The sequence below is a fragment of the Mirounga leonina genome, unplaced genomic scaffold, assembly GCF_011800145.1.
Source record: "Mirounga leonina isolate KUSES-001 unplaced genomic scaffold, KU_Mleo_1.0 Mir_127, whole genome shotgun sequence".
In the NCBI taxonomy this organism is placed as follows: Eukaryota; Metazoa; Chordata; class Mammalia; order Carnivora; family Phocidae; genus Mirounga; species Mirounga leonina.
The window spans coordinates 54036486-54062928 of record NW_023270316.1 but is presented as its reverse complement, the minus strand read 5'-3'; the positions used below and the strand labels follow the sequence as shown (position 1 = coordinate 54062928).

At 35.4% G+C, this 26443-nt stretch overlaps 1 protein-coding gene across 2 annotated transcripts in view; it reads left to right on the top strand.

The window, feature by feature from the left end:
* The window catches only part of CCDC122 (coiled-coil domain containing 122), a 34077-nt gene extending 10280 nt beyond the window's left edge, over window positions 1-23797 (top strand). For both annotated transcript variants that reach the window (XM_035003328.1, XM_035003327.1), the window contains 3 exons: window positions 13386-13784; window positions 14683-14799; window positions 23135-23797. In XM_035003328.1, the coding sequence (XP_034859219.1) occupies window positions 13593-13784; window positions 14683-14799; window positions 23135-23284 (459 nt within the window). In that variant the 5' untranslated portion in view covers window positions 13386-13592 and the 3' untranslated portion in view covers window positions 23285-23797. The remainder of the gene's footprint in view (window positions 1-13385; window positions 13785-14682; window positions 14800-23134) is intronic.
* The last annotated feature ends 2646 nt before the right edge of the window (window positions 23798-26443 follow it).

Sequence of the window (26443 nt, the reverse complement as noted above, 5' to 3'; positions counted from 1 at the left end):
TTGGTGGCAGTATAACACAGGGTATGTTTTGAGAAGTGGTGGGAGATACATAATTATGATAAAAAACCTGGACATTATTCTAAAAGTGATGGGAAGATTTTGATGGGCAAGAGAGCAAATGATTACATTTATATTTTAGAAAGAGAATTATAGATGCATAAAAAATACTTTTCATAATCCAACATCCATTCATGATTAAAATTCTAGCAAATTAGGAGTAGAACTTCCTTAATCTAAAAAAGGGCATATACATCCCTTTATGAATCCTATAGCCAACTTCATACCTAATGGTGAAAAACTGAATGTTTCTCTCCTAAGATCAGAACAAGGCAAGGATATGTGGTCTTACCACTTCTGTTATTTCTGTGGTACTGGTGGTTCAAGCAAGTGCAATCATGAAAGAAAAATAAATAAAAGGCATCCATATTGAGAGGAGTAAGTAAAACTTTTTATTCACAGATGTTCAGTACAAGCACTTTGGAAACAGTTTACATTTTCTTAAAAGATTAACATATAATTACTGTATAACTCAGCCATTCAACTTCTAGATATTTGTTTACCCAAGAGAAATGAAAGTGTATGCTCACTGGAAAACTGCATAAAACCCAAATACCCATCAGAACAAAGTGTGGTATATCCGCACAATGGAATGCTACTCGGCAATAAAAAGGAAGAGCCACTGATATATACAACAATACAGATGTATCTAAAAGTAATTATGCTGAGGACTTTGAGCCTTGCTTGATTCATCAAATTAGACATCTGAATTTTCTTCTGCTGCTCAATCTGCTTTTCTTTCTTCTCGTAGTAGTCCATAATCTTCAGTCTTTGGGTTTGCACAAGACGACCTTTCTCAGTGTTGAACTCTTCCTCTGCCTTCACATCTATTTCCTCTGCTTTCTCATTGGCTTCTTGTTCAATAAAAGCCATCATAGCACATACCCTCCCCAATATCTATCACCCAGCCACCCCATCCCTCCCACCCCACCCCCCATTCCAGCAACCCTCTGTTTGTTTCCTGAGATCAAGAATTCCTCATATCAGTGAGGTCATATGATACATGTCTTTCTCCGATTGACTTATTTCACTCAGCATAACACCCTCCAGTTCTATCCTCGTCATTGCAAATGGCAAGATCTCATTCCTTTTGATGGCTGCATAATATTCCATTGTATATATATTTACCACATCTTCTTTATCCATTCATCTGTCAATGGACATCTTGGCTCTTTCCATAGTTTGGCTATTGTGGACATTGCTGCTATAAACATCAGGGTGCACGTACCCCTTCGGATCCCTACATTTGTATCTTTGGGGTAAATACCCAGTAGTGCAATTGCTGGATCGTATATGGTAGCTCTGTTTTCAACTTTTTGAGGAACCTCCATACTGTTTTCCAGAGTGGCTGCACCAGCTTGCATTCCCGCCAACAGTGTAGGAGGGTTCCCCTTTCTCCGCATCCCCGCCAACATCTGTCGTTTCCTGACTTGTTAATTTTAGCCATTCTGACTGGTGTGAGGTGGTATCTCACTGAGGTTTTGATTTGGATTTCCCTGATGCTGAGCGATGTTGAGCACTTTTTCATGTGTCTCTTGGCCATTTGGATGTCTTCTTTGGAAAAATGTCTGTTCATGTCTTCTGCCCATTTCTTGATTGGATTCTTTGTTCTTTGGGTGTTGAGTTTGATGAGTTCTTTATAGATTTTGGATACTAGCCCTTTATCTGATATGTCGTTTGCAAATATCTTCTCCCATTCTGTCGGTTGTCTTTTGGTTTTGTTGACTGTTTCTTTTGCTGTGCAAAAGCTTTTTATCTTGAGATGACCTTATTACAGACCTACTAAATGAAGCAAAACAGAGACTCAGCAAAGTGGTAAAAGATACAACCAGGTACCAGGTGCTGCTGGATGGACTGGTCCTTCAGGGTTTGTACCAATTGTTAGAGCCCTGAATGACTGTTCATTGCAGGAAGCAGGATTTCCCTCTGGTAAAGGCTGCAGTGCAAAAAGCGATTCCTATGTACAAAATTGCCACCAAAAAAGATGTTGATGTCCAAATTGATCAGGAGGCCTACCTGCCTGAGGAAATAGCTGGTGGAGTTGAGATCTATAATGGGGATCGTAAAGTAAAAGTTTCCAATACCCTAGAAAGCCGGCTGGATCTTATAGCCCAGCAGATGATGCCAGAAGTACGGGGAGCCTTATTTGGTGCAAATGCCAACAGGAATTTTTTGGACTAAACCTTTGGGCGAGGTGGAGTTCATCCATTGCTCTCCTGCTGTCATGCAGAAGTTTCTGATATTTAAAGAAACAAGATATCTGTGTGGCTTCCTCTTCGCTCTTCTGATATTCTGTATTTATCAGTGGATCCTCTCTGTAGCTAATGCCCTTGGCCTAATTGTTAACATGAGAGAAAGTTTCACTTACTATGATCAGGAAGCCTCCTTCTTAGCTTATCTGAAAGTAGCACAACTTTCATTTGCTTCTGTAGCATGAAGGTGAGGGTATCAGATGGTGGTTACTGGAGCTTCCCTGAGTCTCTGCTCTTCCTCTCGTCTTCTGCTGTCAGTTCTCGAGTCTAGAGGGTGATGTGTCTGGTGTTCTCTGACATTCAGTCTCTGCTCTTTAGGCTTCAGATGCATGGGGGGCATGCATTCCTGCCAGCACTAGTAGCTTCACTGTTCACCTGTTTGGGCCTAGAAGCGTTTCTCATCTGTAAATGTGATTTAGAATCTAAGCCATGAATCGGTCTTATTTATTAAAACAAAAGGCTTACATGGAAAAAAACCAAAAAAAAACAAAAACAAAAAACAAAAATACAAAATAAATAAATAAATAAATAAATAAATAAATAAATAAATAAATAAAAGTAATTATGCTGAGTGAAAGTGGTGAGACTAAAAAAATATATATGGTGAGATTCTATTTTTGTAAAATTCTTGAAAATGCAAACTTATCTTCAGAGACAGAGAGCAAATGAATGATTGTCTGGGAATGGAGAGATGGGAGAGAAGGATGGATTGCAGTTGGAGTTGGCTACATGTTGACATTGGTTAGATTTGCTCAAACGTCTGGGCTTGATTGGCTGTAAGATGGTTTGGTTTGGCTGACTGGGCTGGCTGTGGTATCTTGGCTTTGCTTCATATGTATCTTATCCTTTAGTGGGCTAGGTTAGGCATGTCCTCAAGATGATAGCAGATGCAAAAGAATGGAAGTCCAATTATGGAAGAGCTTTTTCAAGCTTCTATTTATAATATTTGTTAATATCTCAGGTAGTCACATGATGAAACTCACAGTCAAGGGGTAGAAGTATGCCCACCTACTGTAATAATATATGGCAAGGGTGTGACTGTAGACAAAGGTGAAAAACTGGGACCAAAAATGCAAATTACCACTCCCCTAGTTTCCCAAACTAATTAACTAATGGTACTACTTTGGGAGCCAGCCTTAATTCCTTCCTTCTATTTACTATTTATATCTCTTCACCAAATTTTATAGATCCTCCCACCAAAACAACTCTGCAGACCATCATCCATTCTTTTTTTTTTTCCCCCTATCTAGTATGGCATTCTCTTTAAATAAATTTATAATTTTGGGAAGGAGCAGTGCATTAAAAAGACAGACACAGTTATCCTTTTCCTGGCAGAGATGAGAGAGAAAAGTACAACATGCTGATGAACCTCAATTTTTATCTCCAGCTCTGAGATTTCAAATGCCCACTTGACATTCCTCTTTGGATACCCAATAGACATCTAAACTATACATGTTCAGAAAAGAATAATCTATACACGCAACATGTTCCTCCCCTAGTCTTCCTGATTTCAATAAATTGTACCACTTTACACCGAATACTCAAGATCTACAAGTCATTCTTGATTCTTCTCTTTACCTAATCCCCCCACAACCTATCAAGCTTGATAGTTGGGCCTCCAACATAAAATCCCAAATTCACTTCTGACCAATTTTTGTAGTGTGGCCTGCCTCCTGCCTGGTCTTCCTATTTCTATTCTTCCCTCTCTCCCACAATCGTGTTCCACATATTAGATGGAAGAATCTTTCAAAAACATAAGTCCTATCTTATTACCTCCCTGCTCAAGACCTTCCAGTGATTTCCTATTGCAGTAATAATAAAATTCAAATTCCTTAATGTGGCTTATAAGGTCATATATCCTCTAGTCACTATTTACTGTGCCATCCCTCTCATGTTTTACTCTCCCCTCTTCCAACCTCCTTTCTGTTTAGTAAATACTCCTAGTGCCTTCTCATTTGAGGATATTTGTAATTGCTCTCTCAACCTTAGGACTTCTCTACCTCTAGTTATTACCTGTTGGGGTCTTTGTCTTTCACAATTCAGCTATATTATTACTCTTCAAATAGTCTTCCCTGAATTAAAATATAAATTAACCGTTACCTATCCTTCTCTTTGAGTTACTCTCTACACATTATTGTATTTCCTTTGTAACACATCCATTAATGGAATTACCTTTTTTGTTTATTTCTTTATTGCCTGCCTCGCCTGACTAGAAAGTAAGCCCCATGGGTGCAGTAACTTTGTCTGTCTTCTTTACCATTATCTTCTCAGCGTTTAAAATAGTACTTGGTAAAATGAAGGTGATCAATAAATATTAAATGATTGAATGAGTGATGCACAGGGACATAGGCACGGCCAGCTAGATCAGGCTATTGACACTATTGATCAATATGGGGAAAGATGGTATTTCCACTGATTTGGTCATCATCTCTTCTCTCTCCTGGACTAATGTAATAGACTATTAATGTTTCTCCCTGGCTTTAGTCAATTCCTCCTTCAACCCGTTTCTACCCTTTCACTAGAATTTGTTGATGTTGTTTTCCTTCTCCTCCTCCCCTTCTTCCTCATGCCAAAACCCTCCTCCTTTTACCCCTCCTCTTTCTTCTTCTTCCTTCCCTTCCTCTTCCCCTCTCCTTTTTTTTTTGTTTATAGATTTATTGATGTAGAATTTACATAAACTGCACATATTTAAACTTTACAATTGATGAGTTTTGACTTACTTTTATGCTCATGAGACATCACAATAAAGATAATAAACATATCCATTACCCACAAGTTTCCTCCTGCTACTTTGCAATCCATCCTTCTCTCCCATCTCTCCATTCCCAGACAATCATTCATTTGCTCTCTGTCTCTAAAGATAAGTTTGCATTTTCAAGAATTTTACAAAAATAGAATCTCACCATATATATTTTTTTAGTCTCACCACTTTCACTCAGCATAATTACTTTTATTTATTTATTTATTTATTTATTTATTTTGTATTTTTGTTTTTTGTTTTTGTTTTTTTTTTGTTTTTTTTCCATGTAAGCCTTTTGTTTTAATAAATAAGACCAATTCATGGCTTAGATTCTAAATCACATTTACAGATGAGAAACGCTTCTAGGCCCAAACAGGTGAACAGTGAAGCTACTAGTGCTGGCAGGAATGCATGCCCCCCATGCATCTGAAGCCTAAAGAGCAGAGACTGAATGTCAGAGAACACCAGACACATCACCCTCTAGACTCGAGAACTGACAGCAGAAGACGAGAGGAAGAGCAGAGACTCAGGGAAGCTCCAGTAACCACCATCTGATACCCTCACCTTCATGCTACAGAAGCAAATGAAAGTTGTGCTACTTTCAGATAAGCTAAGAAGGAGGCTTCCTGATCATAGTAAGTGAAACTTTCTCTCATGTTAACAATTAGGCCAAGGGCATTAGCTACAGAGAGGATCCACTGATAAATACAGAATATCAGAAGAGCGAAGAGGAAGCCACACAGATATCTTGTTTCTTCAAATATCAGAAACTTCTGCATGACAGCAGGAGAGCAATGGATGAACTCCACCTCGCCCAAAGGTTTAGTCCAAAAAATTCCTGTTGGCATTTGCACCAAATAAGGCTCCCCGTACTTCTGGCATCATCTGCTGGGCTATAAGATCCAGCCGGCTTTCTAGGGTATTGGAAACTTTTACTTTACGATCCCCATTATAGATCTCAACTCCACCAGCTATTTCCTCAGGCAGGTAGGCCTCCTGATCAATTTGGACATCAACATCTTTTTTGGTGGCAATTTTGTACATAGGAATCGCTTTTTGCACTGCAGCCTTTACCAGAGGGAAATCCTGCTTCCTGCAATGAACAGTCATTCAGGGCTCTAACAATTGGTACAAACCCTGAAGGACCAGTCCATCCAGCAGCACCTGGTACCTGGTTGTATCTTTTACCACTTTGCTGAGTCTCTGTTTTGCTTCATTTAGTAGGTCTGTAATAAGGTCATCTCAAGATAAAAAGCTTTTGTGCTAGTGAGAAATGCCAACTGTCCCAGAGAGGTAAGGCAGACATCTTTATACTCATTTACAAATGAAGAAAGTGAGATTTGGATAGGACAATTAAGTTTGCTTTGTATGATCATACCAACTAGTAAATGGCAGTAAGGGCCCTGGAACCCAGATCTTTTGATTTTTAGCCTAGGGCTTTATCATTTTTATCATACTATCTTTCTTCAGTGAGTACTTCTGATGTCCATAAATATATTATTTAAATGATTATAGAGTAGCTTTTACAAATAAATGTTAACACAAATGATAAAATTTTTAAAATTTTTTTATTAACATATAATGTATTATTTGTTTCAGGGGTACAGGTCTGTGATTCAGCAGTCTTATACAATTCACAGCGCTCACCATAGTACTTACCCTCCCCTATGTCCATCCCCCAACCACCCCATCCTTCCCACCCCACCCCCCTCCACTCCAGCAACCCTCAGTTTGTTTCCTGAGATTTAGAGTCTCTTATGGTTTGTCTCCATGTCTGGTTTCGTCTTGTTTCATTTTTCCCTCCCTTCCTCTATGATCCTCTGTCTTGTTTCTCAAATTCCTCGTATCAGTGAGATCATAGGATACTTGTCTTTCTCTGATTGACTTATTTCACTTAGCATAATACCCTCTAGTTTCATCCACATCATTGCAAATGGCAAGATTTCATTTTTTTTGATGGCTGCATAATATTCCATTGTATATATATACCACATCTTCTTTATCCATTCATCTGTTGATGGACATCTTGGCTCTTTCCATAGTTTGGCTATTGTGGACATTGCTGCTATAAACATTGGGGTGCATCTGCCCCTTCGGATCACTACATTTTTATCTTTGGGGTAAATACCCAGTAGTGCAATTGCTGGATCGTATATGGTAGCTCTATTTTCAACTTTTTGAGGAACCTCCATACTGTTTTCCGGAGTGGCTGCACCAGCTTGCATTCCCGCCAACAGTGTAGGAGGGTTTCCCTTTCTCCACATCCTCGCCAACATCTGTTGTTTCCTGACTTGTTAATTTTAGCCATTCTGACTGGTGTGAAGTGGTATCTCACTGAGGTTTTGATTTGGATTTCTCTGATGCCGAGTAACGTTGAGCACTTTTTCATGTGTCTCTTGGCCATTTGGATGTCTTCTTTGGAAAAATGTCTGTTCATGTCTTCTGCCCATTTCTTGATTGGATTCTTTGTTCTTTGGGTGTTGAGTTTGATAAGTTCTTTATAGATTTTGGATACTAGCCCTTTATCTGATATGTCATTTGCAAATATCTTCTCCCATTCTGTCGGTTGTCTTTTGGTTTTGTTGACTGTTTCCTTTGCTGTGCAAAAGCTTTTTATCTTGATGAAGTCCCAATATTTCATTTTTACCCTTGCTTCCCTTGCCTTCAGAGATGCATCTAGGAAGAAGTTGCTGTGGCTGAGGTCGAAGAGGTTGCTGCCTGTGTTCTCCTCTAGGATTTTGAGGAATTCCTGTCTCACATTTTGGTCTTTCATCCATTTTGAGTCTATTTTTATGTGTGGTATAAGGAAATGGTCTGGTTTCATTCTTCTGCATGTGGCTGTCCAATTTTCCCAATACCATTTGTTGAAGAGACTTTCTTTTTTCCATTGGACATTCTTTCCTGCTTTGTCAAAGATTAGTTGACCACAGAGTTGAGGGTCTATTTCTGGGCTCTCTATTCTGTTCCGTTGATCTTTGTGCCTGTTTTTATGCCAGTACTATACTGTCTTGATGATTACAGCTTTGTAATAGAGCTTAAAATCCAGAATTGTGATGCCACCCACTTTGCTTTTCTTTTTCAACATTCCTCTGGCTATTCGGGGTCTTCTCTGGTTCCATACAAATTTTAGGATTATTTGTTCCATTTCTTTGAGAGAAGCTGATGGTATTTCGATAGGGATTGCACTAAATGTGTAGATTGCTCTAGGTAGCATAGACACTTTCACAATATTTCTCTTCCAATCCATGAGCATGGAACGTTTTTCCATTTCTTTGTGTCTTCCTCAATTTCTTTCATGAGTATTCTATAGTTTTCTGAATACAGAATCTTTGCCCCTTTGGTTAATTTATTCCTAGGTATCTTACGGTTTTGGGTGCAATTGTAAATGGGATCGACTCCTTAATTTCTCTTTCGTCTGTCTTGTTATTGGTGTATAGAAATGCCACTGATTTCTCTGCATTGATTTTATATCCTGCCACTTTACTGAATTCCTGTATGAGTTCTAATAGTTTTGGAGTGGAGTCTTTTGGGTTTTCCACATAAAGTATCATATCATCTGCAAAGAGTGAGAGTTTGACTTCTTCTTTGCTGATTTGGATGCCTTTGATTTCTTTTTGTTGTCTGATTGCTGAGGCTAGGACTTCTAGCACTATGTTGAATAGCAGTGGTGATAGTGGACATCCCTGCCATGTTCCTGACCTTAGGGGAAAAGCTCTCAGTTTTTCCCCATTGAGTATGATACTCGCTGTAGGTTTTTCATAGATGGCTTTTATGATATTGAGGTATGTACCCTCTATCCCTACACTGTGAAGAGCTTTAATCAAGAAAGGATGCTGTTCTTTGTCAAATGCTTTTTCTGCATCTATTGAGAGGATCATATGGTTCTTTTTCTTTTATTAATGTATTGTATCACATTGATTGACTTGCTGATGTTGAACCAACCTTGCAGCCTAGGAATAAATCCTGAATAATCCTTTTAATGTACTGTTGGATCCTATTGGCTAGTATTTTGGTGAGAATTTTTGCATCCATGTTCATCAGGGATATTGGTCTATAGTTCTTCTTTTTGATGGGGTCTTTGTCTGGTTTTGGGATCAAGGTAATGCTGGCCTCTTAAAATGAGTTTGGAAGTTTTCCTTCCATTTCTATTCTTTGAAACAGCTTCAGAAGAATAGGTATTAATTCTTCTTTAAATGTTTGGTAGAATTCCCCTGGGAAGCCATCTGGCCCTGGGCTCTTGTTTGTTGGGAGATTTTTGATGACTGCTTCAATTTCCTTACTGGTTATGGGTCTGTTCAGGTTTTCTGTTTCTTCCTGGTTCAGTTTTGGTAGTTTATACGTCTCTAGGAATGCATCCATTTCTTTCAGATTATCTAATTTGCTGGCATATAGTTGCTCATAATATGTTCTTAAAATTGTTTGTATTTCTTTGGTGTTGGTTGTGATCTCTCCTCTTCCGTTCATGATTTTATTTATTTGGGTCCTTTCTCTTTTCTTTTTGATAAGTCTGGCCAGGGGTTTATCAATCTTGTTAATTCTTTCAAGGAACCAGCTCCTAGTTTCGTTGATCTGTTCTACTGTTCTTTTGGTATCTATTTCATTGATTTCTGCTCTGATCTTTATTACTTCTCTTCTCCTGCTAGGTTTAGGCTTTATTTGCTGTTCTTTCTCCAGCTCCTTTAGGTGTAGGGTTAGGTTGTGTACTTGAGACCTTTTTTGTTTCTTGAGAAAAGCTTGTATTGCTATGTACTTTCCTCTTAGGACTGCCTTTGCAGCATCCCAAAGATTTTGAACAGTTGTGTTTTCATTTTCATTTGTTTCCATGAATTTTTAAATTCTCCTTTAATTTCCTGGTTGACCCATTCATTCTTTAGTAGGATGCTCTTTAGCCTCCATGTATTTGAGTTCTTTCCGACTTTCCTCTTGTGATTGAGTTCTAGTTTCAAAGCATTGTGGTCCGAAAATATGCAGGGAATGATCCCAATCTTTTGGTACAGGTTGAGACCTGATTTATGACCCAGGATGTGATCTATTCTAGAGAATGTTCCATGGGCACTAGAGAAGAATGTGTATTCTGTTGCTATGGGATGGAATGTTCTAAATATATCTGTGAAGTCCATCTGGTCCAGTGTGTCATTTAAAGCCTTTATTTACCTGTTGATCTTTTGCTTAGATGATCTGTCCATTTCAGTGAGGGGTGGTATTAAAGTCCCTTACTATTACTGTGTTATTGTCAATGTATTTCTTTGATTTTGTTTTAATTGGCTTATATAATTGGCTGCTCCCATGTTAGGGGCATAGATATTTAAAATTGTTAGATCTTCTTGTTGGATAGACCCTTTAAGTATGATGTCGTGTCCTTCCTCATCTTCCTTTTGATTGGGGCATTTAACCCATTTACAATCAGGGTAACTCTTGAAAGATATGAATTTAGTGCCATTGTATTGCCTTTAAAGTGACTGTTACTGTATATTGTCTCTGTTCCTTTCTGGTCTATGTTACTTTTAGGCTCTTTCTTTGCTTAGAAGACCCCTTTCAATATTTCTTGTAGGGCTGGTTTGGTGTTCACAAAAACTACTAAAAGTAGTTTTTGTTTGTCCTGGAAGCTTTTTATCTCTCCTTCTATTTTCAGTGACAGCCTAGCTGGATATAGTGTTCTTGGCTGCCTATTTTTCTCATTTAGTGCTCTGAATATATCATGCCAGTCCTTTCTGGCCTGCCAGGTCTCTGTGGATAGGTCTGCTGCCAATCTAATGTTTCTGCCATGGGGGTTACAGACCTCTTGTCCTGAGCTGCTTTCAGGATTTTCTCTTTGTCTCCGAGACTTGTGAGTTTTACTATTAGATGTTGGGGTGTTGACCTATTTTTATTGATTTTGAGGGGGGTTCTCTGTGCCTCCTGGATGTTGATGCCTATTTCCTTCCCCAAATTAAGGAAGTTCTCTGCTATAATTTGCTCCAATATACTTTCTGCCCCTCTCTCTCTTTCTTCTTCTTCTGGGATCCCAATTATTCTAATGTTGTTTCACTTTATGGTATCACTTATCTCTCAAATTCTGCCCCGTGATCCAGTAGTTGTTTATCTTTTTCTCAGCCTCTTTATTCTCCATCATTTGATCTTCTATATCATTGATTCTCTCTTCTGCCTCATTTATCCTAGCAGTTAGAGCCTCCATTTTTTATTGTAGCTCATTAATAGCCTTTTTTATTTCGACTTGGTTAGATTTTAGTTCTTTTATTTCTCCAGAAGGGGATTCTCTGGTATCTTCTATGCTTTTTTCAAGCCTAGCTAGTATCTTTATAATCGTCATTCTGAACTCTAGTACCAACATCTTACTAATGTCTGTATTGATTAGGTCTCTGGCAGTCGGTACTGCCTCTTGCCTCTTGTTCTTTTTTGTGAGGTGAGTTTTTCCATCTTGTATTTTGTCCAGAGGAGAATAGATGAATGAGAGAACAAAATGCTAAAAAAATGCTAAAAAGGTAACAATGGCCCCAGAAAAATATACACTAAACAAATCAGAAGAGACCTGAAACCTGGGGGAAAGGAAAAGGGAGGAAAAAATGAATATGATCCGGCTGGTGAAAATAACAGAGCCACACACTAGATTTTGGGTGTATTTTGGTCTGTTAGAAGAAATTGCCTCCCAAAAATTTAAAGAAAGAAAAACATATATATATATACAAAAATAAGGGTAAATTTGATGAAGTGATAGAATATGACTGTGAAGATGAAAATTTAAAAAGGTTTTAAAAAAGGATAAGTTGGTTGAAAAAAGAATGAAAAAAATTTTTAAAAAAAGAGAATGTGAATAGACAGGAGACTAGAATAACGTCATACACTAGATTTAGGGTATATTTTGGTCTGTTAGAAGAAACTGTATCCCAAAATTTTAAAGAAAGAGAAGCTTATATATATACAAAAAGTAAGATTAAATACAATGAAGAGATAGAATATGACTGTAAAAATGAAAAATTAGAAAAGATTTTAAAAAAGGAATGATAAGATGTTGATTGAAAAAGGAAAGAAGAAAAATTCAACTAAAAAAGTAGAAAAAGAAAAAAGTAAAATTTAAAAAATTAACTTTGAAAGACTAAAGAATCATGGGGAAAAAAGCCATGAAGTCTATGTGCTGTATTCCCCTAGTGCTGGGGTTTTGCCATTCTCATTGATTGGTAAACTTGGTCTTGGCTGGCTGTTCTTGCTGATCTTCTGGGGGAGGGGCCTGTTGCAGTGATTCTCAAATGTCTTTGCCTGAGGCAGAACTGCCCTGCCCTTGCCAGAGGCCAGGCTAAGTAATCTGCTCGGGTTTGCTCTCAGTATCTTTTGTTCCCTGCAAGCTTTCCGTACAGCTTTGGAGGACGAGAGTGAAAATGGCGGCCTCCCAATCTCTGGTCCCGGAGGAGCCTAGAGCTCAGGGCCCCACTCCTCAGTGTGCCCTCAGAGAAAAGCAGTCAGTCACTCCTGTCTCCCTGGTCTCTGGCTGCACTCCGTGCTCACCGTGACTGAGCATTTCTATCTCTGGCACCCGACCCTGTGTGGAGTCTCCAAACCCAGCAGATTCCTGCAGTGCGCTCCCATGCCGCTCCTCCCAGGGGAGGAAGAGGAGTGAGTCTCCCCAGATCTGCCACTTGTTGGGTCCCTGCTGGAAGAGCAGTGGCCAGACTATGCCGTGGATCACGGTTTATGGCCACCCTGAGCTGAGAGCCCACTCCTCGGCTCCGTCTTTGCAGCCTGCTTCCCTGCTCCGATACCTGGGAGCTCTGCCGTACTCAGGCACCCCCAGTCTTTCTGTGACCCCAAGGGTCCCGAGACCACACTGTCCCAGCGAGGGTTCCATCCCCCGCTTAGCCAGTGGAGTGATGTCCCTCAGTGGAGCAAACTTCTAAAATTTCTGATTTTGTGCTCCACTGCTCTATTGCTTGCTGGTAGCAGCTGATGGAGGCTCCCTCCCCCTGCGGTCTGTCTTCCCATATATCAACTCAGATTCACTTCTATGTCCTACCTTCCAGAAAGTGGTCGCTTTTTTGTTCAGAGAGTTGCTACTATTCTTTTCTTCAATCTCCTGTTGAGTTTGAGGTACAAATGATAAAATTTTAATATTTTGAATTAGATAAACATTAAAAAGTAAAAAATATATAACTCTGGGCTCCCTCCAACATTATAAAATAATTTTGTTACTTATTGAATGGTTCCTTTTATTGTATATCAATTTTTCTATATCTGATATGTATTTTTTATGTTGTGATTTTACTACAGACTTATGGATCAAAACAATAACATTCTTAATGTTGAATATCATGAATTAATAATAATAATATTGAAATATTTTACAGAATGAACTCCATAAGCTTGAAAAACAAATAGCATCTGTCTCTGCAGAAACTAAAGAAACAGAAAGGCAGATTTATCAGCAAGATGCTGCCATAGAGCATGCCAAACTTCAATGTGGGAACCTGGAAACTCAAATCAAATCCTTACATACAGAAAATGTCAAGCTTAAATTTGACATAGAAGCAGCCCAAGAAGACTTTGAGGAACACATGATAAGATATAATGAATATTATGCAAAAATAAAAGAGCATAAAGATAGTTTGGGGGAGGTAGAAAGCAAATGGTCATTCATGACTGCACTACATGAAAAACGAGATCTTGTTAAAAAACTAAAAACAACGAAAGAGGAACTTATGCAAAATCTCCAAAATCCAGACGGAAATCGCATAAAAGAAATACAGGTTTGAAATACCACTTATCATAACTTTTTCTATTACTCCTTTTTTGCAAGTACACTTACTAAGTAATACATTTATCATTAGTAAAATGTCCATAGCTGCCTTAACTAGATTCAGAAACTATTTTCACAACTTTTAAAAACTTAAATACATGAGTTATGTAACAACTACACCAAATGTACAAATACATAAGGGAGTTGTTCTCAAATCCTCAGTGGATTAATAAAAATATATGGTCAAACAAAATTGCAGTGAACAATTAATCCATTTTTTCAGAAAGTGTGACTCACAAAAATGTTGAAGCCCTATCTTCTTAGGCTAATGGATCTGACCAATTCAAATCAATTTTGTATGCTTAATGCTATTATACAAACAATAACAATTAATAATTGTACCTTAATAATTTTTCTTTTTTTAATACTATTTTTTGAAGGCAATAGGAGATATAAACTTAAAATATCTGTCATTTCTTGCTAGAGAATTTAAAAGTATCCTTTATACTGTTACTGGGCAATTGCCACTATGACTACCACTTTTCTTATGTCTTATTTACATTTAGTTTTAATTTAAGATTTTTATTTTATTATTTTTTTAATTTAAATTCAATTTAATTAACATTTACTGTATTATGAGTTTCTGTTGCTGGGCAATGGCCAGTATGACTACCACTTTTTTTTATATCTTACTTGCATTTAGTTTTAATTTTAAGTTTTTAAATCAAAGGTTTATTTGTTTGAATAACAGTTCTTTATTTGTACCTATAAAAGTAATATTCTAATCCTGCTTACTGAAATTAAATGTGATGGTTAGTTTTTTTTAATTATAGAAATACTGAAAATGTTGGACTTATATTGACCATTCATTGTTTGACTTGTATATTTTAAACTTTATAAACATACAGGAAGACATTACAAAGTTAAAGGATAAAATTATAACTGTAAAAGAATCTATCACTGAAAAAACTTGTTTTCTTGAAGAAGAAAAAAAGACACATGAAAAATTAAGAAAAGAAATAGAGGTAAGTCTTAATTATCTGATTTCAATGTTTTATGGTATCATTTCTTAAGCTTATACCGTATTTATAATTTCCATAGTTTACTCTCAATTTCTAAAACAGCTAGAGAACAAAAAAGAACTATAAAAAGTAGTAAAGTTCAAATCATTAATAGAGATAACTCCCTCATTTAGATACTTAAATATGTGAAATGTATTCAAACAAAGCAAGCACTCATTCTTAAAATGTGGCCTAGAATTATTGTAGGTCTCATTCCACCAACACCTTGGTTCTTAATTAATGTCTAGAAAGCAGAGATTATCAAGTCAAAAAGGATGACCATTACTAGAGAGACATCAGAAACTCCTTAAAATAGAGTAAGAGACAATGGAAGTCATTAGTATTCTAAACCTCTCTGACTTTATATTTTCTGTTATTAAGAATAAAAAAAAAACTGATATGCAAAACTGAAAGTGAGATTAAATTTGGGGTACCACTAGTAGACTTCTATGGTCATTATTATTTAAATGAATGGAGAACAAAAATGGAAAAGAATCTGTTGTTGAGGGCAAATAAATAATTTTCACCCTTAAGACATTAATTTGAAAACTAAAAAGATGCATTTGCTTGTGACTAATTTGCTTATGGCTAATTTGTCACAATAGGAAAGCATCTGAGGAATTTGAAGATAAAAATCCTCACCTTTACAAAACATTTATCTAAGAAACATCATTACTTTATCTTACATTTTTCTAGTAATCTGAATAAGTGATTTTTTTTTACCTTCTAGATCAAGATTTATTATAAAATTATAAATAGTAAGACACTATCAGTGGCATCAAAATAGAAATAAAACGACTAATGAAATAGAAATAAGAATACAGATATAATCATTCATAAATGGTACAAACGAAATAGGTTAGCCATATGGAAAAATAAAGCAAATTTAGAAATAAAATTGTATTTCTGTCTTATAACACACACATATAACCATTTCCAGGAAGATTAAAGACAGTATAAGAGACAAACTTACCCACTTATGTCAGAGAAGTATTTCTTTTAAAAGACACACACTCAAACTGCATGATTAAATATTACTTTTGACAATATCATAAATTTCTAATTATTAATAATAAATGCACCATAACAATAGAGAAGAGAATACTCATTTTGAGAGAAGGTATTTGTGATTTATATAAGTGACTAAGAGATAAGATGTCAAACAAACCAATAGAACATTGAGTAAATGATATGAAAAGTCTTATTTTTTGAAACATGAATATTTAAAAAATAATGGGAAAAATCACTAACCTAATTAATAATAGCAGACTAATAATTAAAACCACAATGGGGTTCCATATTTAGTCCCTCAGATTATCAATATTATAGTTGGTAATATGTGGAGCACTTGAATTTTAATATACTATTGGTATGAATGTAAATTGGTAAAAAGCATTTTGGAAAGGAATTTGAGATTACCTATTAATTTTTTACTCTAATCTTCTTTATTGAGGTATAATTATAAGAGTAAGTACACAAATTAAAAGGTTTAGTTTGATTAATTTTGACTAAGATATATATTTACACCCATGTTACCATTACCTAGATCAAGATGTAAAACTTGCCCATTTGTGCTTAGGAAATTCTTTTGTGCCCCTTTCCTTAGGCTACCACTATTCTGATTTTTAAAAACAACTTTATTGAGATACAATTCACCCATTGAAAGTGCACAATTCAGTGATATTTGGTATATTCACAGATAATTTGTAACCATTACTTCAGTTAATTTTAGAAATTTTCATCACCTCAAAACAGAAATTCCATACCCATTAGCTATGACCTCTCCATTTGTCTATTGTATTTACCTATATATATATAGAGAGAGTTTTGATTTTCACTTTTCAAAAAGTAAACAATGTAATTCAGTACATTAACAAAATTGAAGGAGTTAAAAAGAAATAATTTGATAGTTGCAGAAACAGCATTAGACAAATTTCAACACCATTCATAATAACAACGCTCAGCAAATTAAGAATAGAATTCTAGGAAACTTTCTCAGCCTAATTAAGGGCATCTATAAAACAACTTACAGCTAACAACATCATGTTTACTACAAAATGTTCAATGATTTTCCCCCAAAGATAGGAAACAAGGCAAAGATGTATTATCCTACCTAAAACATCATATTAGAGATCCTAATCAGTGCTATAAGGCAAGAGAAAATAAGGCATAAAGATTGTAAAGAAGTAAAATTATATTTACAGACAGCATGATTGCTTATGTAGATTCCTAAAGAATCTACAAAAAGACTAATAAGCAAGTAAATTTAGTAAGGTCACAGGATAAAAGGTTAAAACAAAAAATCAATTGTATTTTTTTCTATTCTATTTCCATTCTATATAGATTCCATGAAGTAGCAACAAGCAACTGAAAAGTGAAATGAATAAAATAAAACTCTTCATTGACACTAAAGAACATAAAATATTTGCTAAGAAATTTAATGAAAAAATCTATAAAACTTCTATAATAAAAATACTAATGAGAAATTAAAGAACAATAAATGGAATGATATAATATGTTCATGATTTATAAAACTCAATATTTTAGTGTCAACTTTCTCCAAAAATGATCTATAGGTTCAACACCATTCCATAAAAAAATCCCAGTAGATATTTTTTGTAGAAATTTACAAGCTGTTCTAAAATTTATACACAAATGCAAAGGATCTAGTTAGCTAAAACAAACTTGAAAAAGAAGAATAAAGTTGTAATACTGCCCTGATATTAAGATTTATTATGAAGCTACAATTATTAAGAAACTGTAGTATTGGTGAAAGAATAAATAAATGGACCAATGGAACAGAACACAGTTCAAAAATCAATCACACTTTGTTAATTTGACAAACATGTCAAGATAATTCCATGAAGAAAGGAAATGGTGCTGGAACAACTGGGTATCTGTCTGGAAACAATGAACCCCTGTGCCTACTTCACAACATACATAACACTGCATTTGAAGTAGATCTGAGATCTAAATGTAAAAGCTAAAACCGTAAAGCGTCTAGAAGAAACCATAGGAGAATATCTTCATTTAGATTTGGGTTAAACAAAGATTTCTTAGAACACAAAATGCACTAACCATAATGGAAAAAATTGATACATTGGACCTTAAACTTTGAAACCTCATTCTTCAAAAGATGCTCTCAAGAAAATGAAAAGATAGAGGTGCCTGGGGTGGCTCAGTTGGTTAAGCATCCAACTCTTGATTTTGGCTCAGACCGTGATCTCTGGGTTGTGAGATTGAGCCCTACCCCCAACAGGGAGCCTGCTTAAGATTCTCTCTCTGCTGGGGCACCTAGGTGGCTCAGTCGTTAGGCATCTGCCTTCGGCTTGGGTCATGATCCCAGGGTCCTGGGATCTAGCCCCACATCGGGCTCCTTGCTCAGTAGGAAGCCTGCTTCTCCCTCCCCCACTCCCCCTGCTTGTGTTCCCTCTCTCGCTGTCTCTCTCTCTGTCAAAAAATAAATAAAATCGTTATATATAAAAAGAAAAGGATTCTCTCTCTGCCTCTCCCTCCACACCCACCCACCACCCCCTCCCCCCACTTAAAAAAAAAGGAATGAAAAGACAAAATCATAGGAGTAAAAATATTTGCAATACATATAGCTGAGAGAAGACATATCAAAGGCCTATATATAAAGAACTCTTAACAATCCATTTTAAAAATGAGCAAAAGATATAAACAAATTTCATAGAAGACATAGGATGGCCAGTAAGTACATGAAAAGATGCTCAGCATCTTTAACCACCAAGGAAGTGAAAATTAAAACCACAGTATGATATTTCATAACCAATAGAAAGGTTAAAATTACAATGAATGATAATACCAAATGTCAAGGGTGTGGAGCAACTGAAAATCTCTTGCATTTTTGGTGAGATTATAAAATGGTGCAACTGCTTTAGAAAATGGTTTGGCAGTTTATTAAAAAGTTAGCACATACTTATTGTATGTTTCAACAATTCCATCCCTACGTGTTTACTCAAGAAAAAAGAAAACATATGTCTTAAAATAAAACTTGCATATGAATATTCATAGAAGCTTTATTCATAATAGCCCCAAAAGAGAAACACTACAAATGTCCCTCGAAAAGAGAATGGATAAACAAATTGAGGAATTTCCATGTTATGGAATACTATTCAGTGATAAAAAGAATGAAATACTGACACACACAACATGGGTGTATACATTTGTCAAAAGTCATTTAACCATAGCCTTAAAAATCTGTGTATTTATACTTCCATAAATATATTTAACCATAATTTTAGATTAAACAACCAGAAGAGAAGTTACAGGACATGTTCAAATGGTAACCAGTAAGCTCCAAGTCTTTTAAGTGCAGCATTTTCTCCATGGTAAAACAATGACATTTTAGGAGTCTTTGTTACATTCTGAACAATACAGAATTTAGTAATATATTTTATATAACATTCTTCTCAAAGTAGGGTAGCAGTCATTTGGTTTCCAACTATTCATATATTTATTCAGTAATTTATTCAACTTACTTATTGAGCTCATACTATGTGCTAGTTACTCTTTTAGGCTCTGACAATAGAGTGGTGAATAAAATAGCACATGACTCCTTCACTTTTCTATGTGTGTGCTACATTCTTCATAAAACCCTTTCTAATATATGTCTTCATGAACTTGCCTTCTAGTTGAAGAGACAGACCTAAACAAGATGTGTAAGACATACAGCATGTTAGCTAAGGATAGGGTTAAGAACAACAACAAAAAAATGGAGCAGAGAAGGGAATATGTAATACATGTATTGCAGGGAGAGAGAAGGTGAAATATTAGATCTTGCAGCCATCAAAATCTTTACTGAGTAGGTCTCTTTCAGCAAAATCCTAAAAGAAGTGAAGGAGAGGCATGCAGATCTGAGGAAGAGCTTTCCAGGAAAAAGAAAAAGCAAGTGTAAAGGTCTTAAGATGAGAACATACGTTGGCTCAGAGAATAGAACAGTGTGGCTAGAATGGAGGGAACAACAACAAAAAAAAGTAGTGAATGAGATGAGATTTGGCTTATACAGGGCTTTGCTTTCTTTTTGCCACTGTGTTTTGTGGGCACCACCCCTCCTTCACTATTGCTCTTAGTTCTGCCTAGCCAGCAACAGTAATTAATGAGATTAGTAGCCCATCCACTTCCTAGAGGCAAAAAGTTATGTTCTATACAGAACCATTTACATCCTTAGTGCCTACAGATATTCAAATTTGAATATTAAGATACATATCAAAGTCTCAATGTTACCAGTAGAGGCTGAACAAATGCCTGTCTTTCAAGAAGGCTCACAATGCGACCGTTGCCTTTATAAAGTCACTTCTTGTCTCTCCCTCTTCTTTTTTCCCTTTGCTCATTTGGTGGTGGTGGTGGTTGGTGGTGGTGACGTGTGTGTGTGTGTGTGTGTGTGTGTGTGTGAGATGTTTTATTTGGTTGTGTTTGTTTGTTTAGTTTCAAGTTTTTATTAAATTCCATTAGTTACCAGAGGGGAGGTGGGTGGGTGACAGGTGAAATAGGTGATGGGGATTAAGGAGTGTACCTGTGGTGATGAGCACTGGGTGACATATGGAATTGTTGAATCACTATATTATACGCGTGAAACTAATATAACACTAAATGTTAACTGGAATTCAAATAAAACAAAATAAGATAAATGAAATATTGGCATGTGAAAAAAAGTCACTTTTTGGTCAAAACTGCCTTTTAGCCTTGTGAACTTAGAAATTTAATCTTGTTAGTGTCCCAGTGTTCAGTAGACCTGGAGAGATGCTAGTAGAGTTCACAAGAAACTGATGTATGAAACTCAAATACCAGTTTATTAATTTACAATAATAAAACTCTCAAGGAAACCAGATAACTTATGTCAGTCATTAGTGCTTCTTCTTCCTTATAAGGAAACTACAGTGGAAACCAAATTATCACAAATTTTTAGTTAGTGAGCATGGAAATCAAGTCAATCATCTGAGTTTGACTGTTCTTGGCCTCTGGCTCTGGGCGCTCAAGCCAATCTCCATAACAGAGTTATACTTGTGTCAGATAAATAGACACTACCAGTGCATGACTCCTTCACCTTCCTATGTATGTACTACATTCTTCACAAAACCTCTTCTGAAGATATTCTTTCTTTAGATACATTCTTTCTTTAGCTACATTAATATCATCTGTGACATCTAGCCATGACTGGTGATCTGGGAGGGGACTTTGCACATTTCTACTCTGATCCATTGTCTATTAGTTTCATAGCTTAACTAATGAAGAATAATTTTAGAAATATGCTACTGTGCAACTGACCAAATGTATTGATTAACCAAAAATTTGTTTTAGTTATTTTATTTCTATGAATATATTTTATGAACAGGAGTATGGGCATATTTAGTTATTATGCTCTCCCTATGAATATATTCTATTGAATATACCAATGAATATATATCATATATAAATATGTATAGTGAATATATATTTTTAAATAGAAATATATTCAATGTTTAAAAAATCTTCTTTTGAATATAGCTTCATATCTAATATGATGTTTCAATTTAAACTAATTTATTTCTAATCCTTTTCAAGTCATTTTTTTATTTTGCCAACATACCAGTAGGCCTGGTTCACCAATTTCAATGAATTATCTGAATTTACAGAATTAACAAAAACTGGAGACTTAAAAAGACAAAGTTTATAGAAATTTATGTGAATTTTTAGTTGACAAGTTTTCACTTAATTTTTACAGCAGTACTTTGGAATACTTAGAGTGTCTTGGTCCCTGTTCCTCTGCTACTGCTGCAGAGTTGTGTTTCAATATAATTGATTTCCTTTGTAATTGTGCATGTTTTATTTGATGCATTAAAAACATTATTCTAAGGAGTCCATAGTCTTCACCATACTGTCGAAAGAACCCATGGCATAATAAAAGTAGAGAAGCCATGCTGAGGGAGGAGCTTGGAAACAGGAAGTATCCTTTGCTGGGGGAAAAGCAGAGAGGAGATTCAAGATGTGGAGAAATTTGAACCCTCACACAGGAATCATGGGAATGTAAAAATGGTGCCGTCACTATGGAAAACAGTCTGGCAATTCCTCAAGTGGTTGAACATAGAATTACCATGTGATCTCAGTTCTACTCCTAGGTATAGACCCTATAGAAGTGAAAATATAAATCCACACAAAAACTTGCACATGAATGTTCATAACAGCATTGTTCATAATAGCAAAACCTGGAAACAAATGTCCATTATCTGATGAATTGGGTAAATAAAATTTGGTATTATTCTACAATGGAATATTATTTGGCAATAAAAAGTAATGAAGTACTAATACATGCCACAACATGGTAGACCCTTAAAAGGATTATGCTAAGTTGAAGAAGCCAATCAGAAAAGACCATATACTGTATGATTCCACTTATAAGAAATATCCAGAATAGGCAAATCTATATAAAGAAAAGGTTAGTAATTGTCTAGTGCTAAGAGTGGGGGTGTGGGAATGGGAAGTCACTGCTAACGGGTACTACCTTTCTTTTTGAGGTAATGTAAATGTTCTAAAAATTGATTGTGGTAGCAGTTGCACAACTCTGAATGTACTAAAACCCATTGAATTGTCCACTTTAAAGGATGGATTGTATGATATGTGAATTATATCTCAATAAAGCTGTCTTAAAAAAGAAGATTGGGTATTTTTTGTATAGCTAACACTAATATTAGGAATTTTTTCCTTTCTACTTTCTCATGGCCTGACACCAAAAGCCTTGCACTTTCCACTGTGCTTCATTGCCTTCCAGTGTAGTAGCACCGTCTGGCTCAGCATAAATATACTGCTCTACTTATTATTATGACTATATGATCTTTTGGATCTTTGAGATGGATGGGTCTCAATGAACCACTGGATATAGGGAATGAAACCATTTCTCCTAACTGGTAACTATTTTGATAACTCGAAGGCACTCCATCACAGGTGCTTTGCTTGAATTCAGATCTCAAACACTATCACTTGCTAGCTATGAAGCCTTGGTTGAATTACTTAAACTCTTCAATCTTCAGATTTTTTTGTACAAAAATGGAGATAATAATATCTATCCACATCATATGGTATTATGAGAATTTAATTATATCTAAAAAGCTCTCAGTATAGTATCTAACATGTAATAAGTGTTGAATAGTTATTATTACTGTTTATTTTTATTACCATTATTATTTACAGTGAGTAATTTCTAATCAAGTGTTTTCTTCTTTAGAGTAGTCAAAATATCCTTTATGGCCATTTACTACTTATCCTTCTCAAGCCCTGTTGACATGTACTCTTCTTTTAATAGGTGCAACATAAGAGATATGGTGCAATTCTTAAGCGTTTGCATTGTCAGGTGAACAAGCTTCAGTCAAATAAAAGACAATGGCAATGGAACATTCACCAATTGGAAAAAACTGCAGCTGAACTAAGAAAACGCATTGGAATGAAAGATTAACATGGCCAAAGGGCAATGTAGAACACAGACTATGCCAACAAAAATGATAGGACAAAAGGTTCAGAAAATTCTTTGGATTCTTAACCAGCATCCACTAACAGAGGTCTATCTTAATAACATATATTTTCTCTTTTTTTTTTGAATTGGTTAATCTGTTTGCTAAAGTGCCTTCCAAGCCTGCAATTGATAGTAGTAGATAGACAATAGGAATGCTTACAGAAGAATAGTGGAAGACTCTGTATAAATATTTTGAGTATGTAAGATATAACTCTATTCATGAATGCCTATTTATAAACATGTTGCCTTCACTATCATATGAAGTAAAAATGTCGAAGAAAAGAAACACATAAAGTTACAATGATTTAAATTGTTATATTTTAAATGATTCTGTTTCAAATTTTTTATTAAAACTTGCTTTTTTACTACTGTCTTCACAGTAGTCCATAAATATTGACATTTACAATAATGTTGTATGTTCAATGCTTCAGGTATTTTACTTTTTATCTTATTCAGAAGGTAACAATCATTTTTTCTTTGTTATTAGATAACACAGTTTTAGAGTGTTGCAAGGCATAAAAATTTTTGTTTACTTTTCTGTCTTTAAATTCTTTAGTACTATTCTGTGAAAAATTTGAAGTTATAACATCATTATAAGGTAAATACCAGCTCGTAAAAAAAAAAAAAAAAAGAATGTTAGAGTGTAGACTACTGTGTATTTTTTTCTCACTGAAAGTTATATGCTATGTCCATAGCAACATTTCAAAATTTAACTTGTCCATATTAAGATAAAAGTGCTCCTTCTCATGGCTCCACTGAATCAAATTTTTAGGAACAAAAAAAATATTATTGAAGATAATGGTTTTTAAATATTTACTTTTAGGATTTAATGCTTTCAAAGCAACAACATCAAAAAGGTATCTCAAGTTCATTTTCTCCTCACCTTTCTTCATGCCTAAGACTAAGTAAGAGGATAGCTGATATAAAACCTGATATTAATAATCTTGTTATGTCTAACATTAATAATCCTATTATGAATTAACATGGCTTATTATAGCTAACACTTCAGATGGCTTTACTGTAACACAATCAACTTTGGCACATGACTCAGAAATGCAGTTACTAATAAAAATGGTTAAACCTACAGATTGTAGAGAGTACCCACTATGCTCAGCTGAAGACAAGGCTGAAACCTTTTAAGGCTGATTGTATAAAAATATTTCAATTTAATTTGCATATTTAAAAGGCTATTTTTATAACTATACTTCATAATTTTATTTAGTTTATAAAAGAAAAAGAGTTTTCTAAACTCTTTTAAAGTTTATAATAGGTTTCAAAATATTTGTACCTGATAGCTAACTCCTTGAGTTATATTTGTGAAAGTTATTTTTCAATTAAGATATAACAAAATAGGTTTAATCTGTTTAAGATAATGTGCCTATTTGAGAAAGTAATTTTCAGTGTAGTGTTCTGAAGTACCCATGATAATAATACATGTACCTATTTAAAATTTTGTGACAGATGAAAGTATTATTTGAACAAGAAATTTTTCCTTTCCTTGCTCTTTATAATCTTGAAAATCATTTCAGATGATGGATGCTCTCAGATTAGCCAAGAAGAACTAAAGCTTGGGGTATCGTCAAGCCTGATCATATAGTTAGTGGATGTGATATCTCAATATGGTCACAAACTCTAAAGTTAGAAAATGAATTAATTTTAAAAATTTCTCTAGAACTTAACCTAGCTTAGAATATGAGCTCTTCTGCTTAAAGGCCTTTGTCACATACACTTTTGCCTTAAAATTCGGTCTCTTTTGGTTATCATTCAGTTCAGAATTCTCCTTCTCATTTTCTTCCTGGAAGTAACCTAAATTCCTGGGGCAGGGATTGGGGGGTACATTTATGTTGTTTTGTCATCAGGGGAAGGGTCCTGGTGCAAGTGCCATTCTCACTGGCCTCTGCAGAGGTGTAATCGATCTTCTTGGTCTTGAGCATTACCTTTTGTCTATGCTGTACCTGCAGTTGTTTTCTCTAGTCAATGTGGTCAGCCTCCTTACCCAATCACAAAGCCTCTTCTGGTCATATTTAATTCTCTTTTTCTGTATGCAGGCCAAATTTTACCTCTTTGCGGCCTGCTGTTCTACCCATGCATTCTTCCTTACTCAGATTTCTGGTATAAAATGAGTCTTTCAAGTCTCTCAGTGCTTTGGGGCTCAGCAAATTCTTCTCTCAAAATGCCCCTTTTCTGCAAAGTAAAGCTATGATTTCAACAATATTGTTTCTACTGCGAACTTTTTAAAAGGCTTAATGTGAAACTCAAAACTGATAAATGACTTCTTAATTCTGAGTAGTGTCTGTCCTGACTCCAGCCTGCTAAGTTCTATTACCTAAATGATCAGGAAAAGGTAACTAATCCAAGGAAGCAGTAGGAGGGAAAAAAACCTATAGTGAAATATCAAAATATTACTTACTACATGTGCAATCTATGGGCAAATTATAATTGACCAATGTGAAGAAATTGATATCTACTTTTAAGCCATATATTAATAGTGGTGATTTCCATTGTCAAAGCAGCCATCATGGATAGTGTCACGGCCAATATGAATGATCTATATGTTATCTGTTAGGCTATGTTCTTCTACTCAATTGATTAACCATGCTATTTTCCAAAACACTGCAGATGTGAAATAGCAACACTAATAACAGACTGAGTAACTACCCTGTGTCCTATTTGGCAATTTGTATAAATTAGTTCATTTACAGAATAATGAGAATAATGGCTTAAAGTATATATTATCCTTGATTTACTGATGGGGAAACTGAGGCTTGGTAACTTGCTTAAGATTTTATCACACAAGTCATCAGGATCAGAGTTGAAATTCATTGCCCTATTTTTTTAGCTACATAAAATACCCTGCAAGAAATGATTCCAAGGCAAGCCTCGATTTTACTATGAATAAATAATTATTTATTTGTATATTTAATCAATTCTTTTAATAGATTACAAGGCATAAGATGAATTTAACTAAAGAGAGAAATCTTATGATTAAAAAACAGGTTTCAGGGGTGCCTGCATGGTTCAGTCGGGTAAGCATCTGACTCTTGATCTCAGGGTCGTAGGATTGAGCCCTGTGTGGGGCTCTGTACTCAGTGTAGAGTGTGC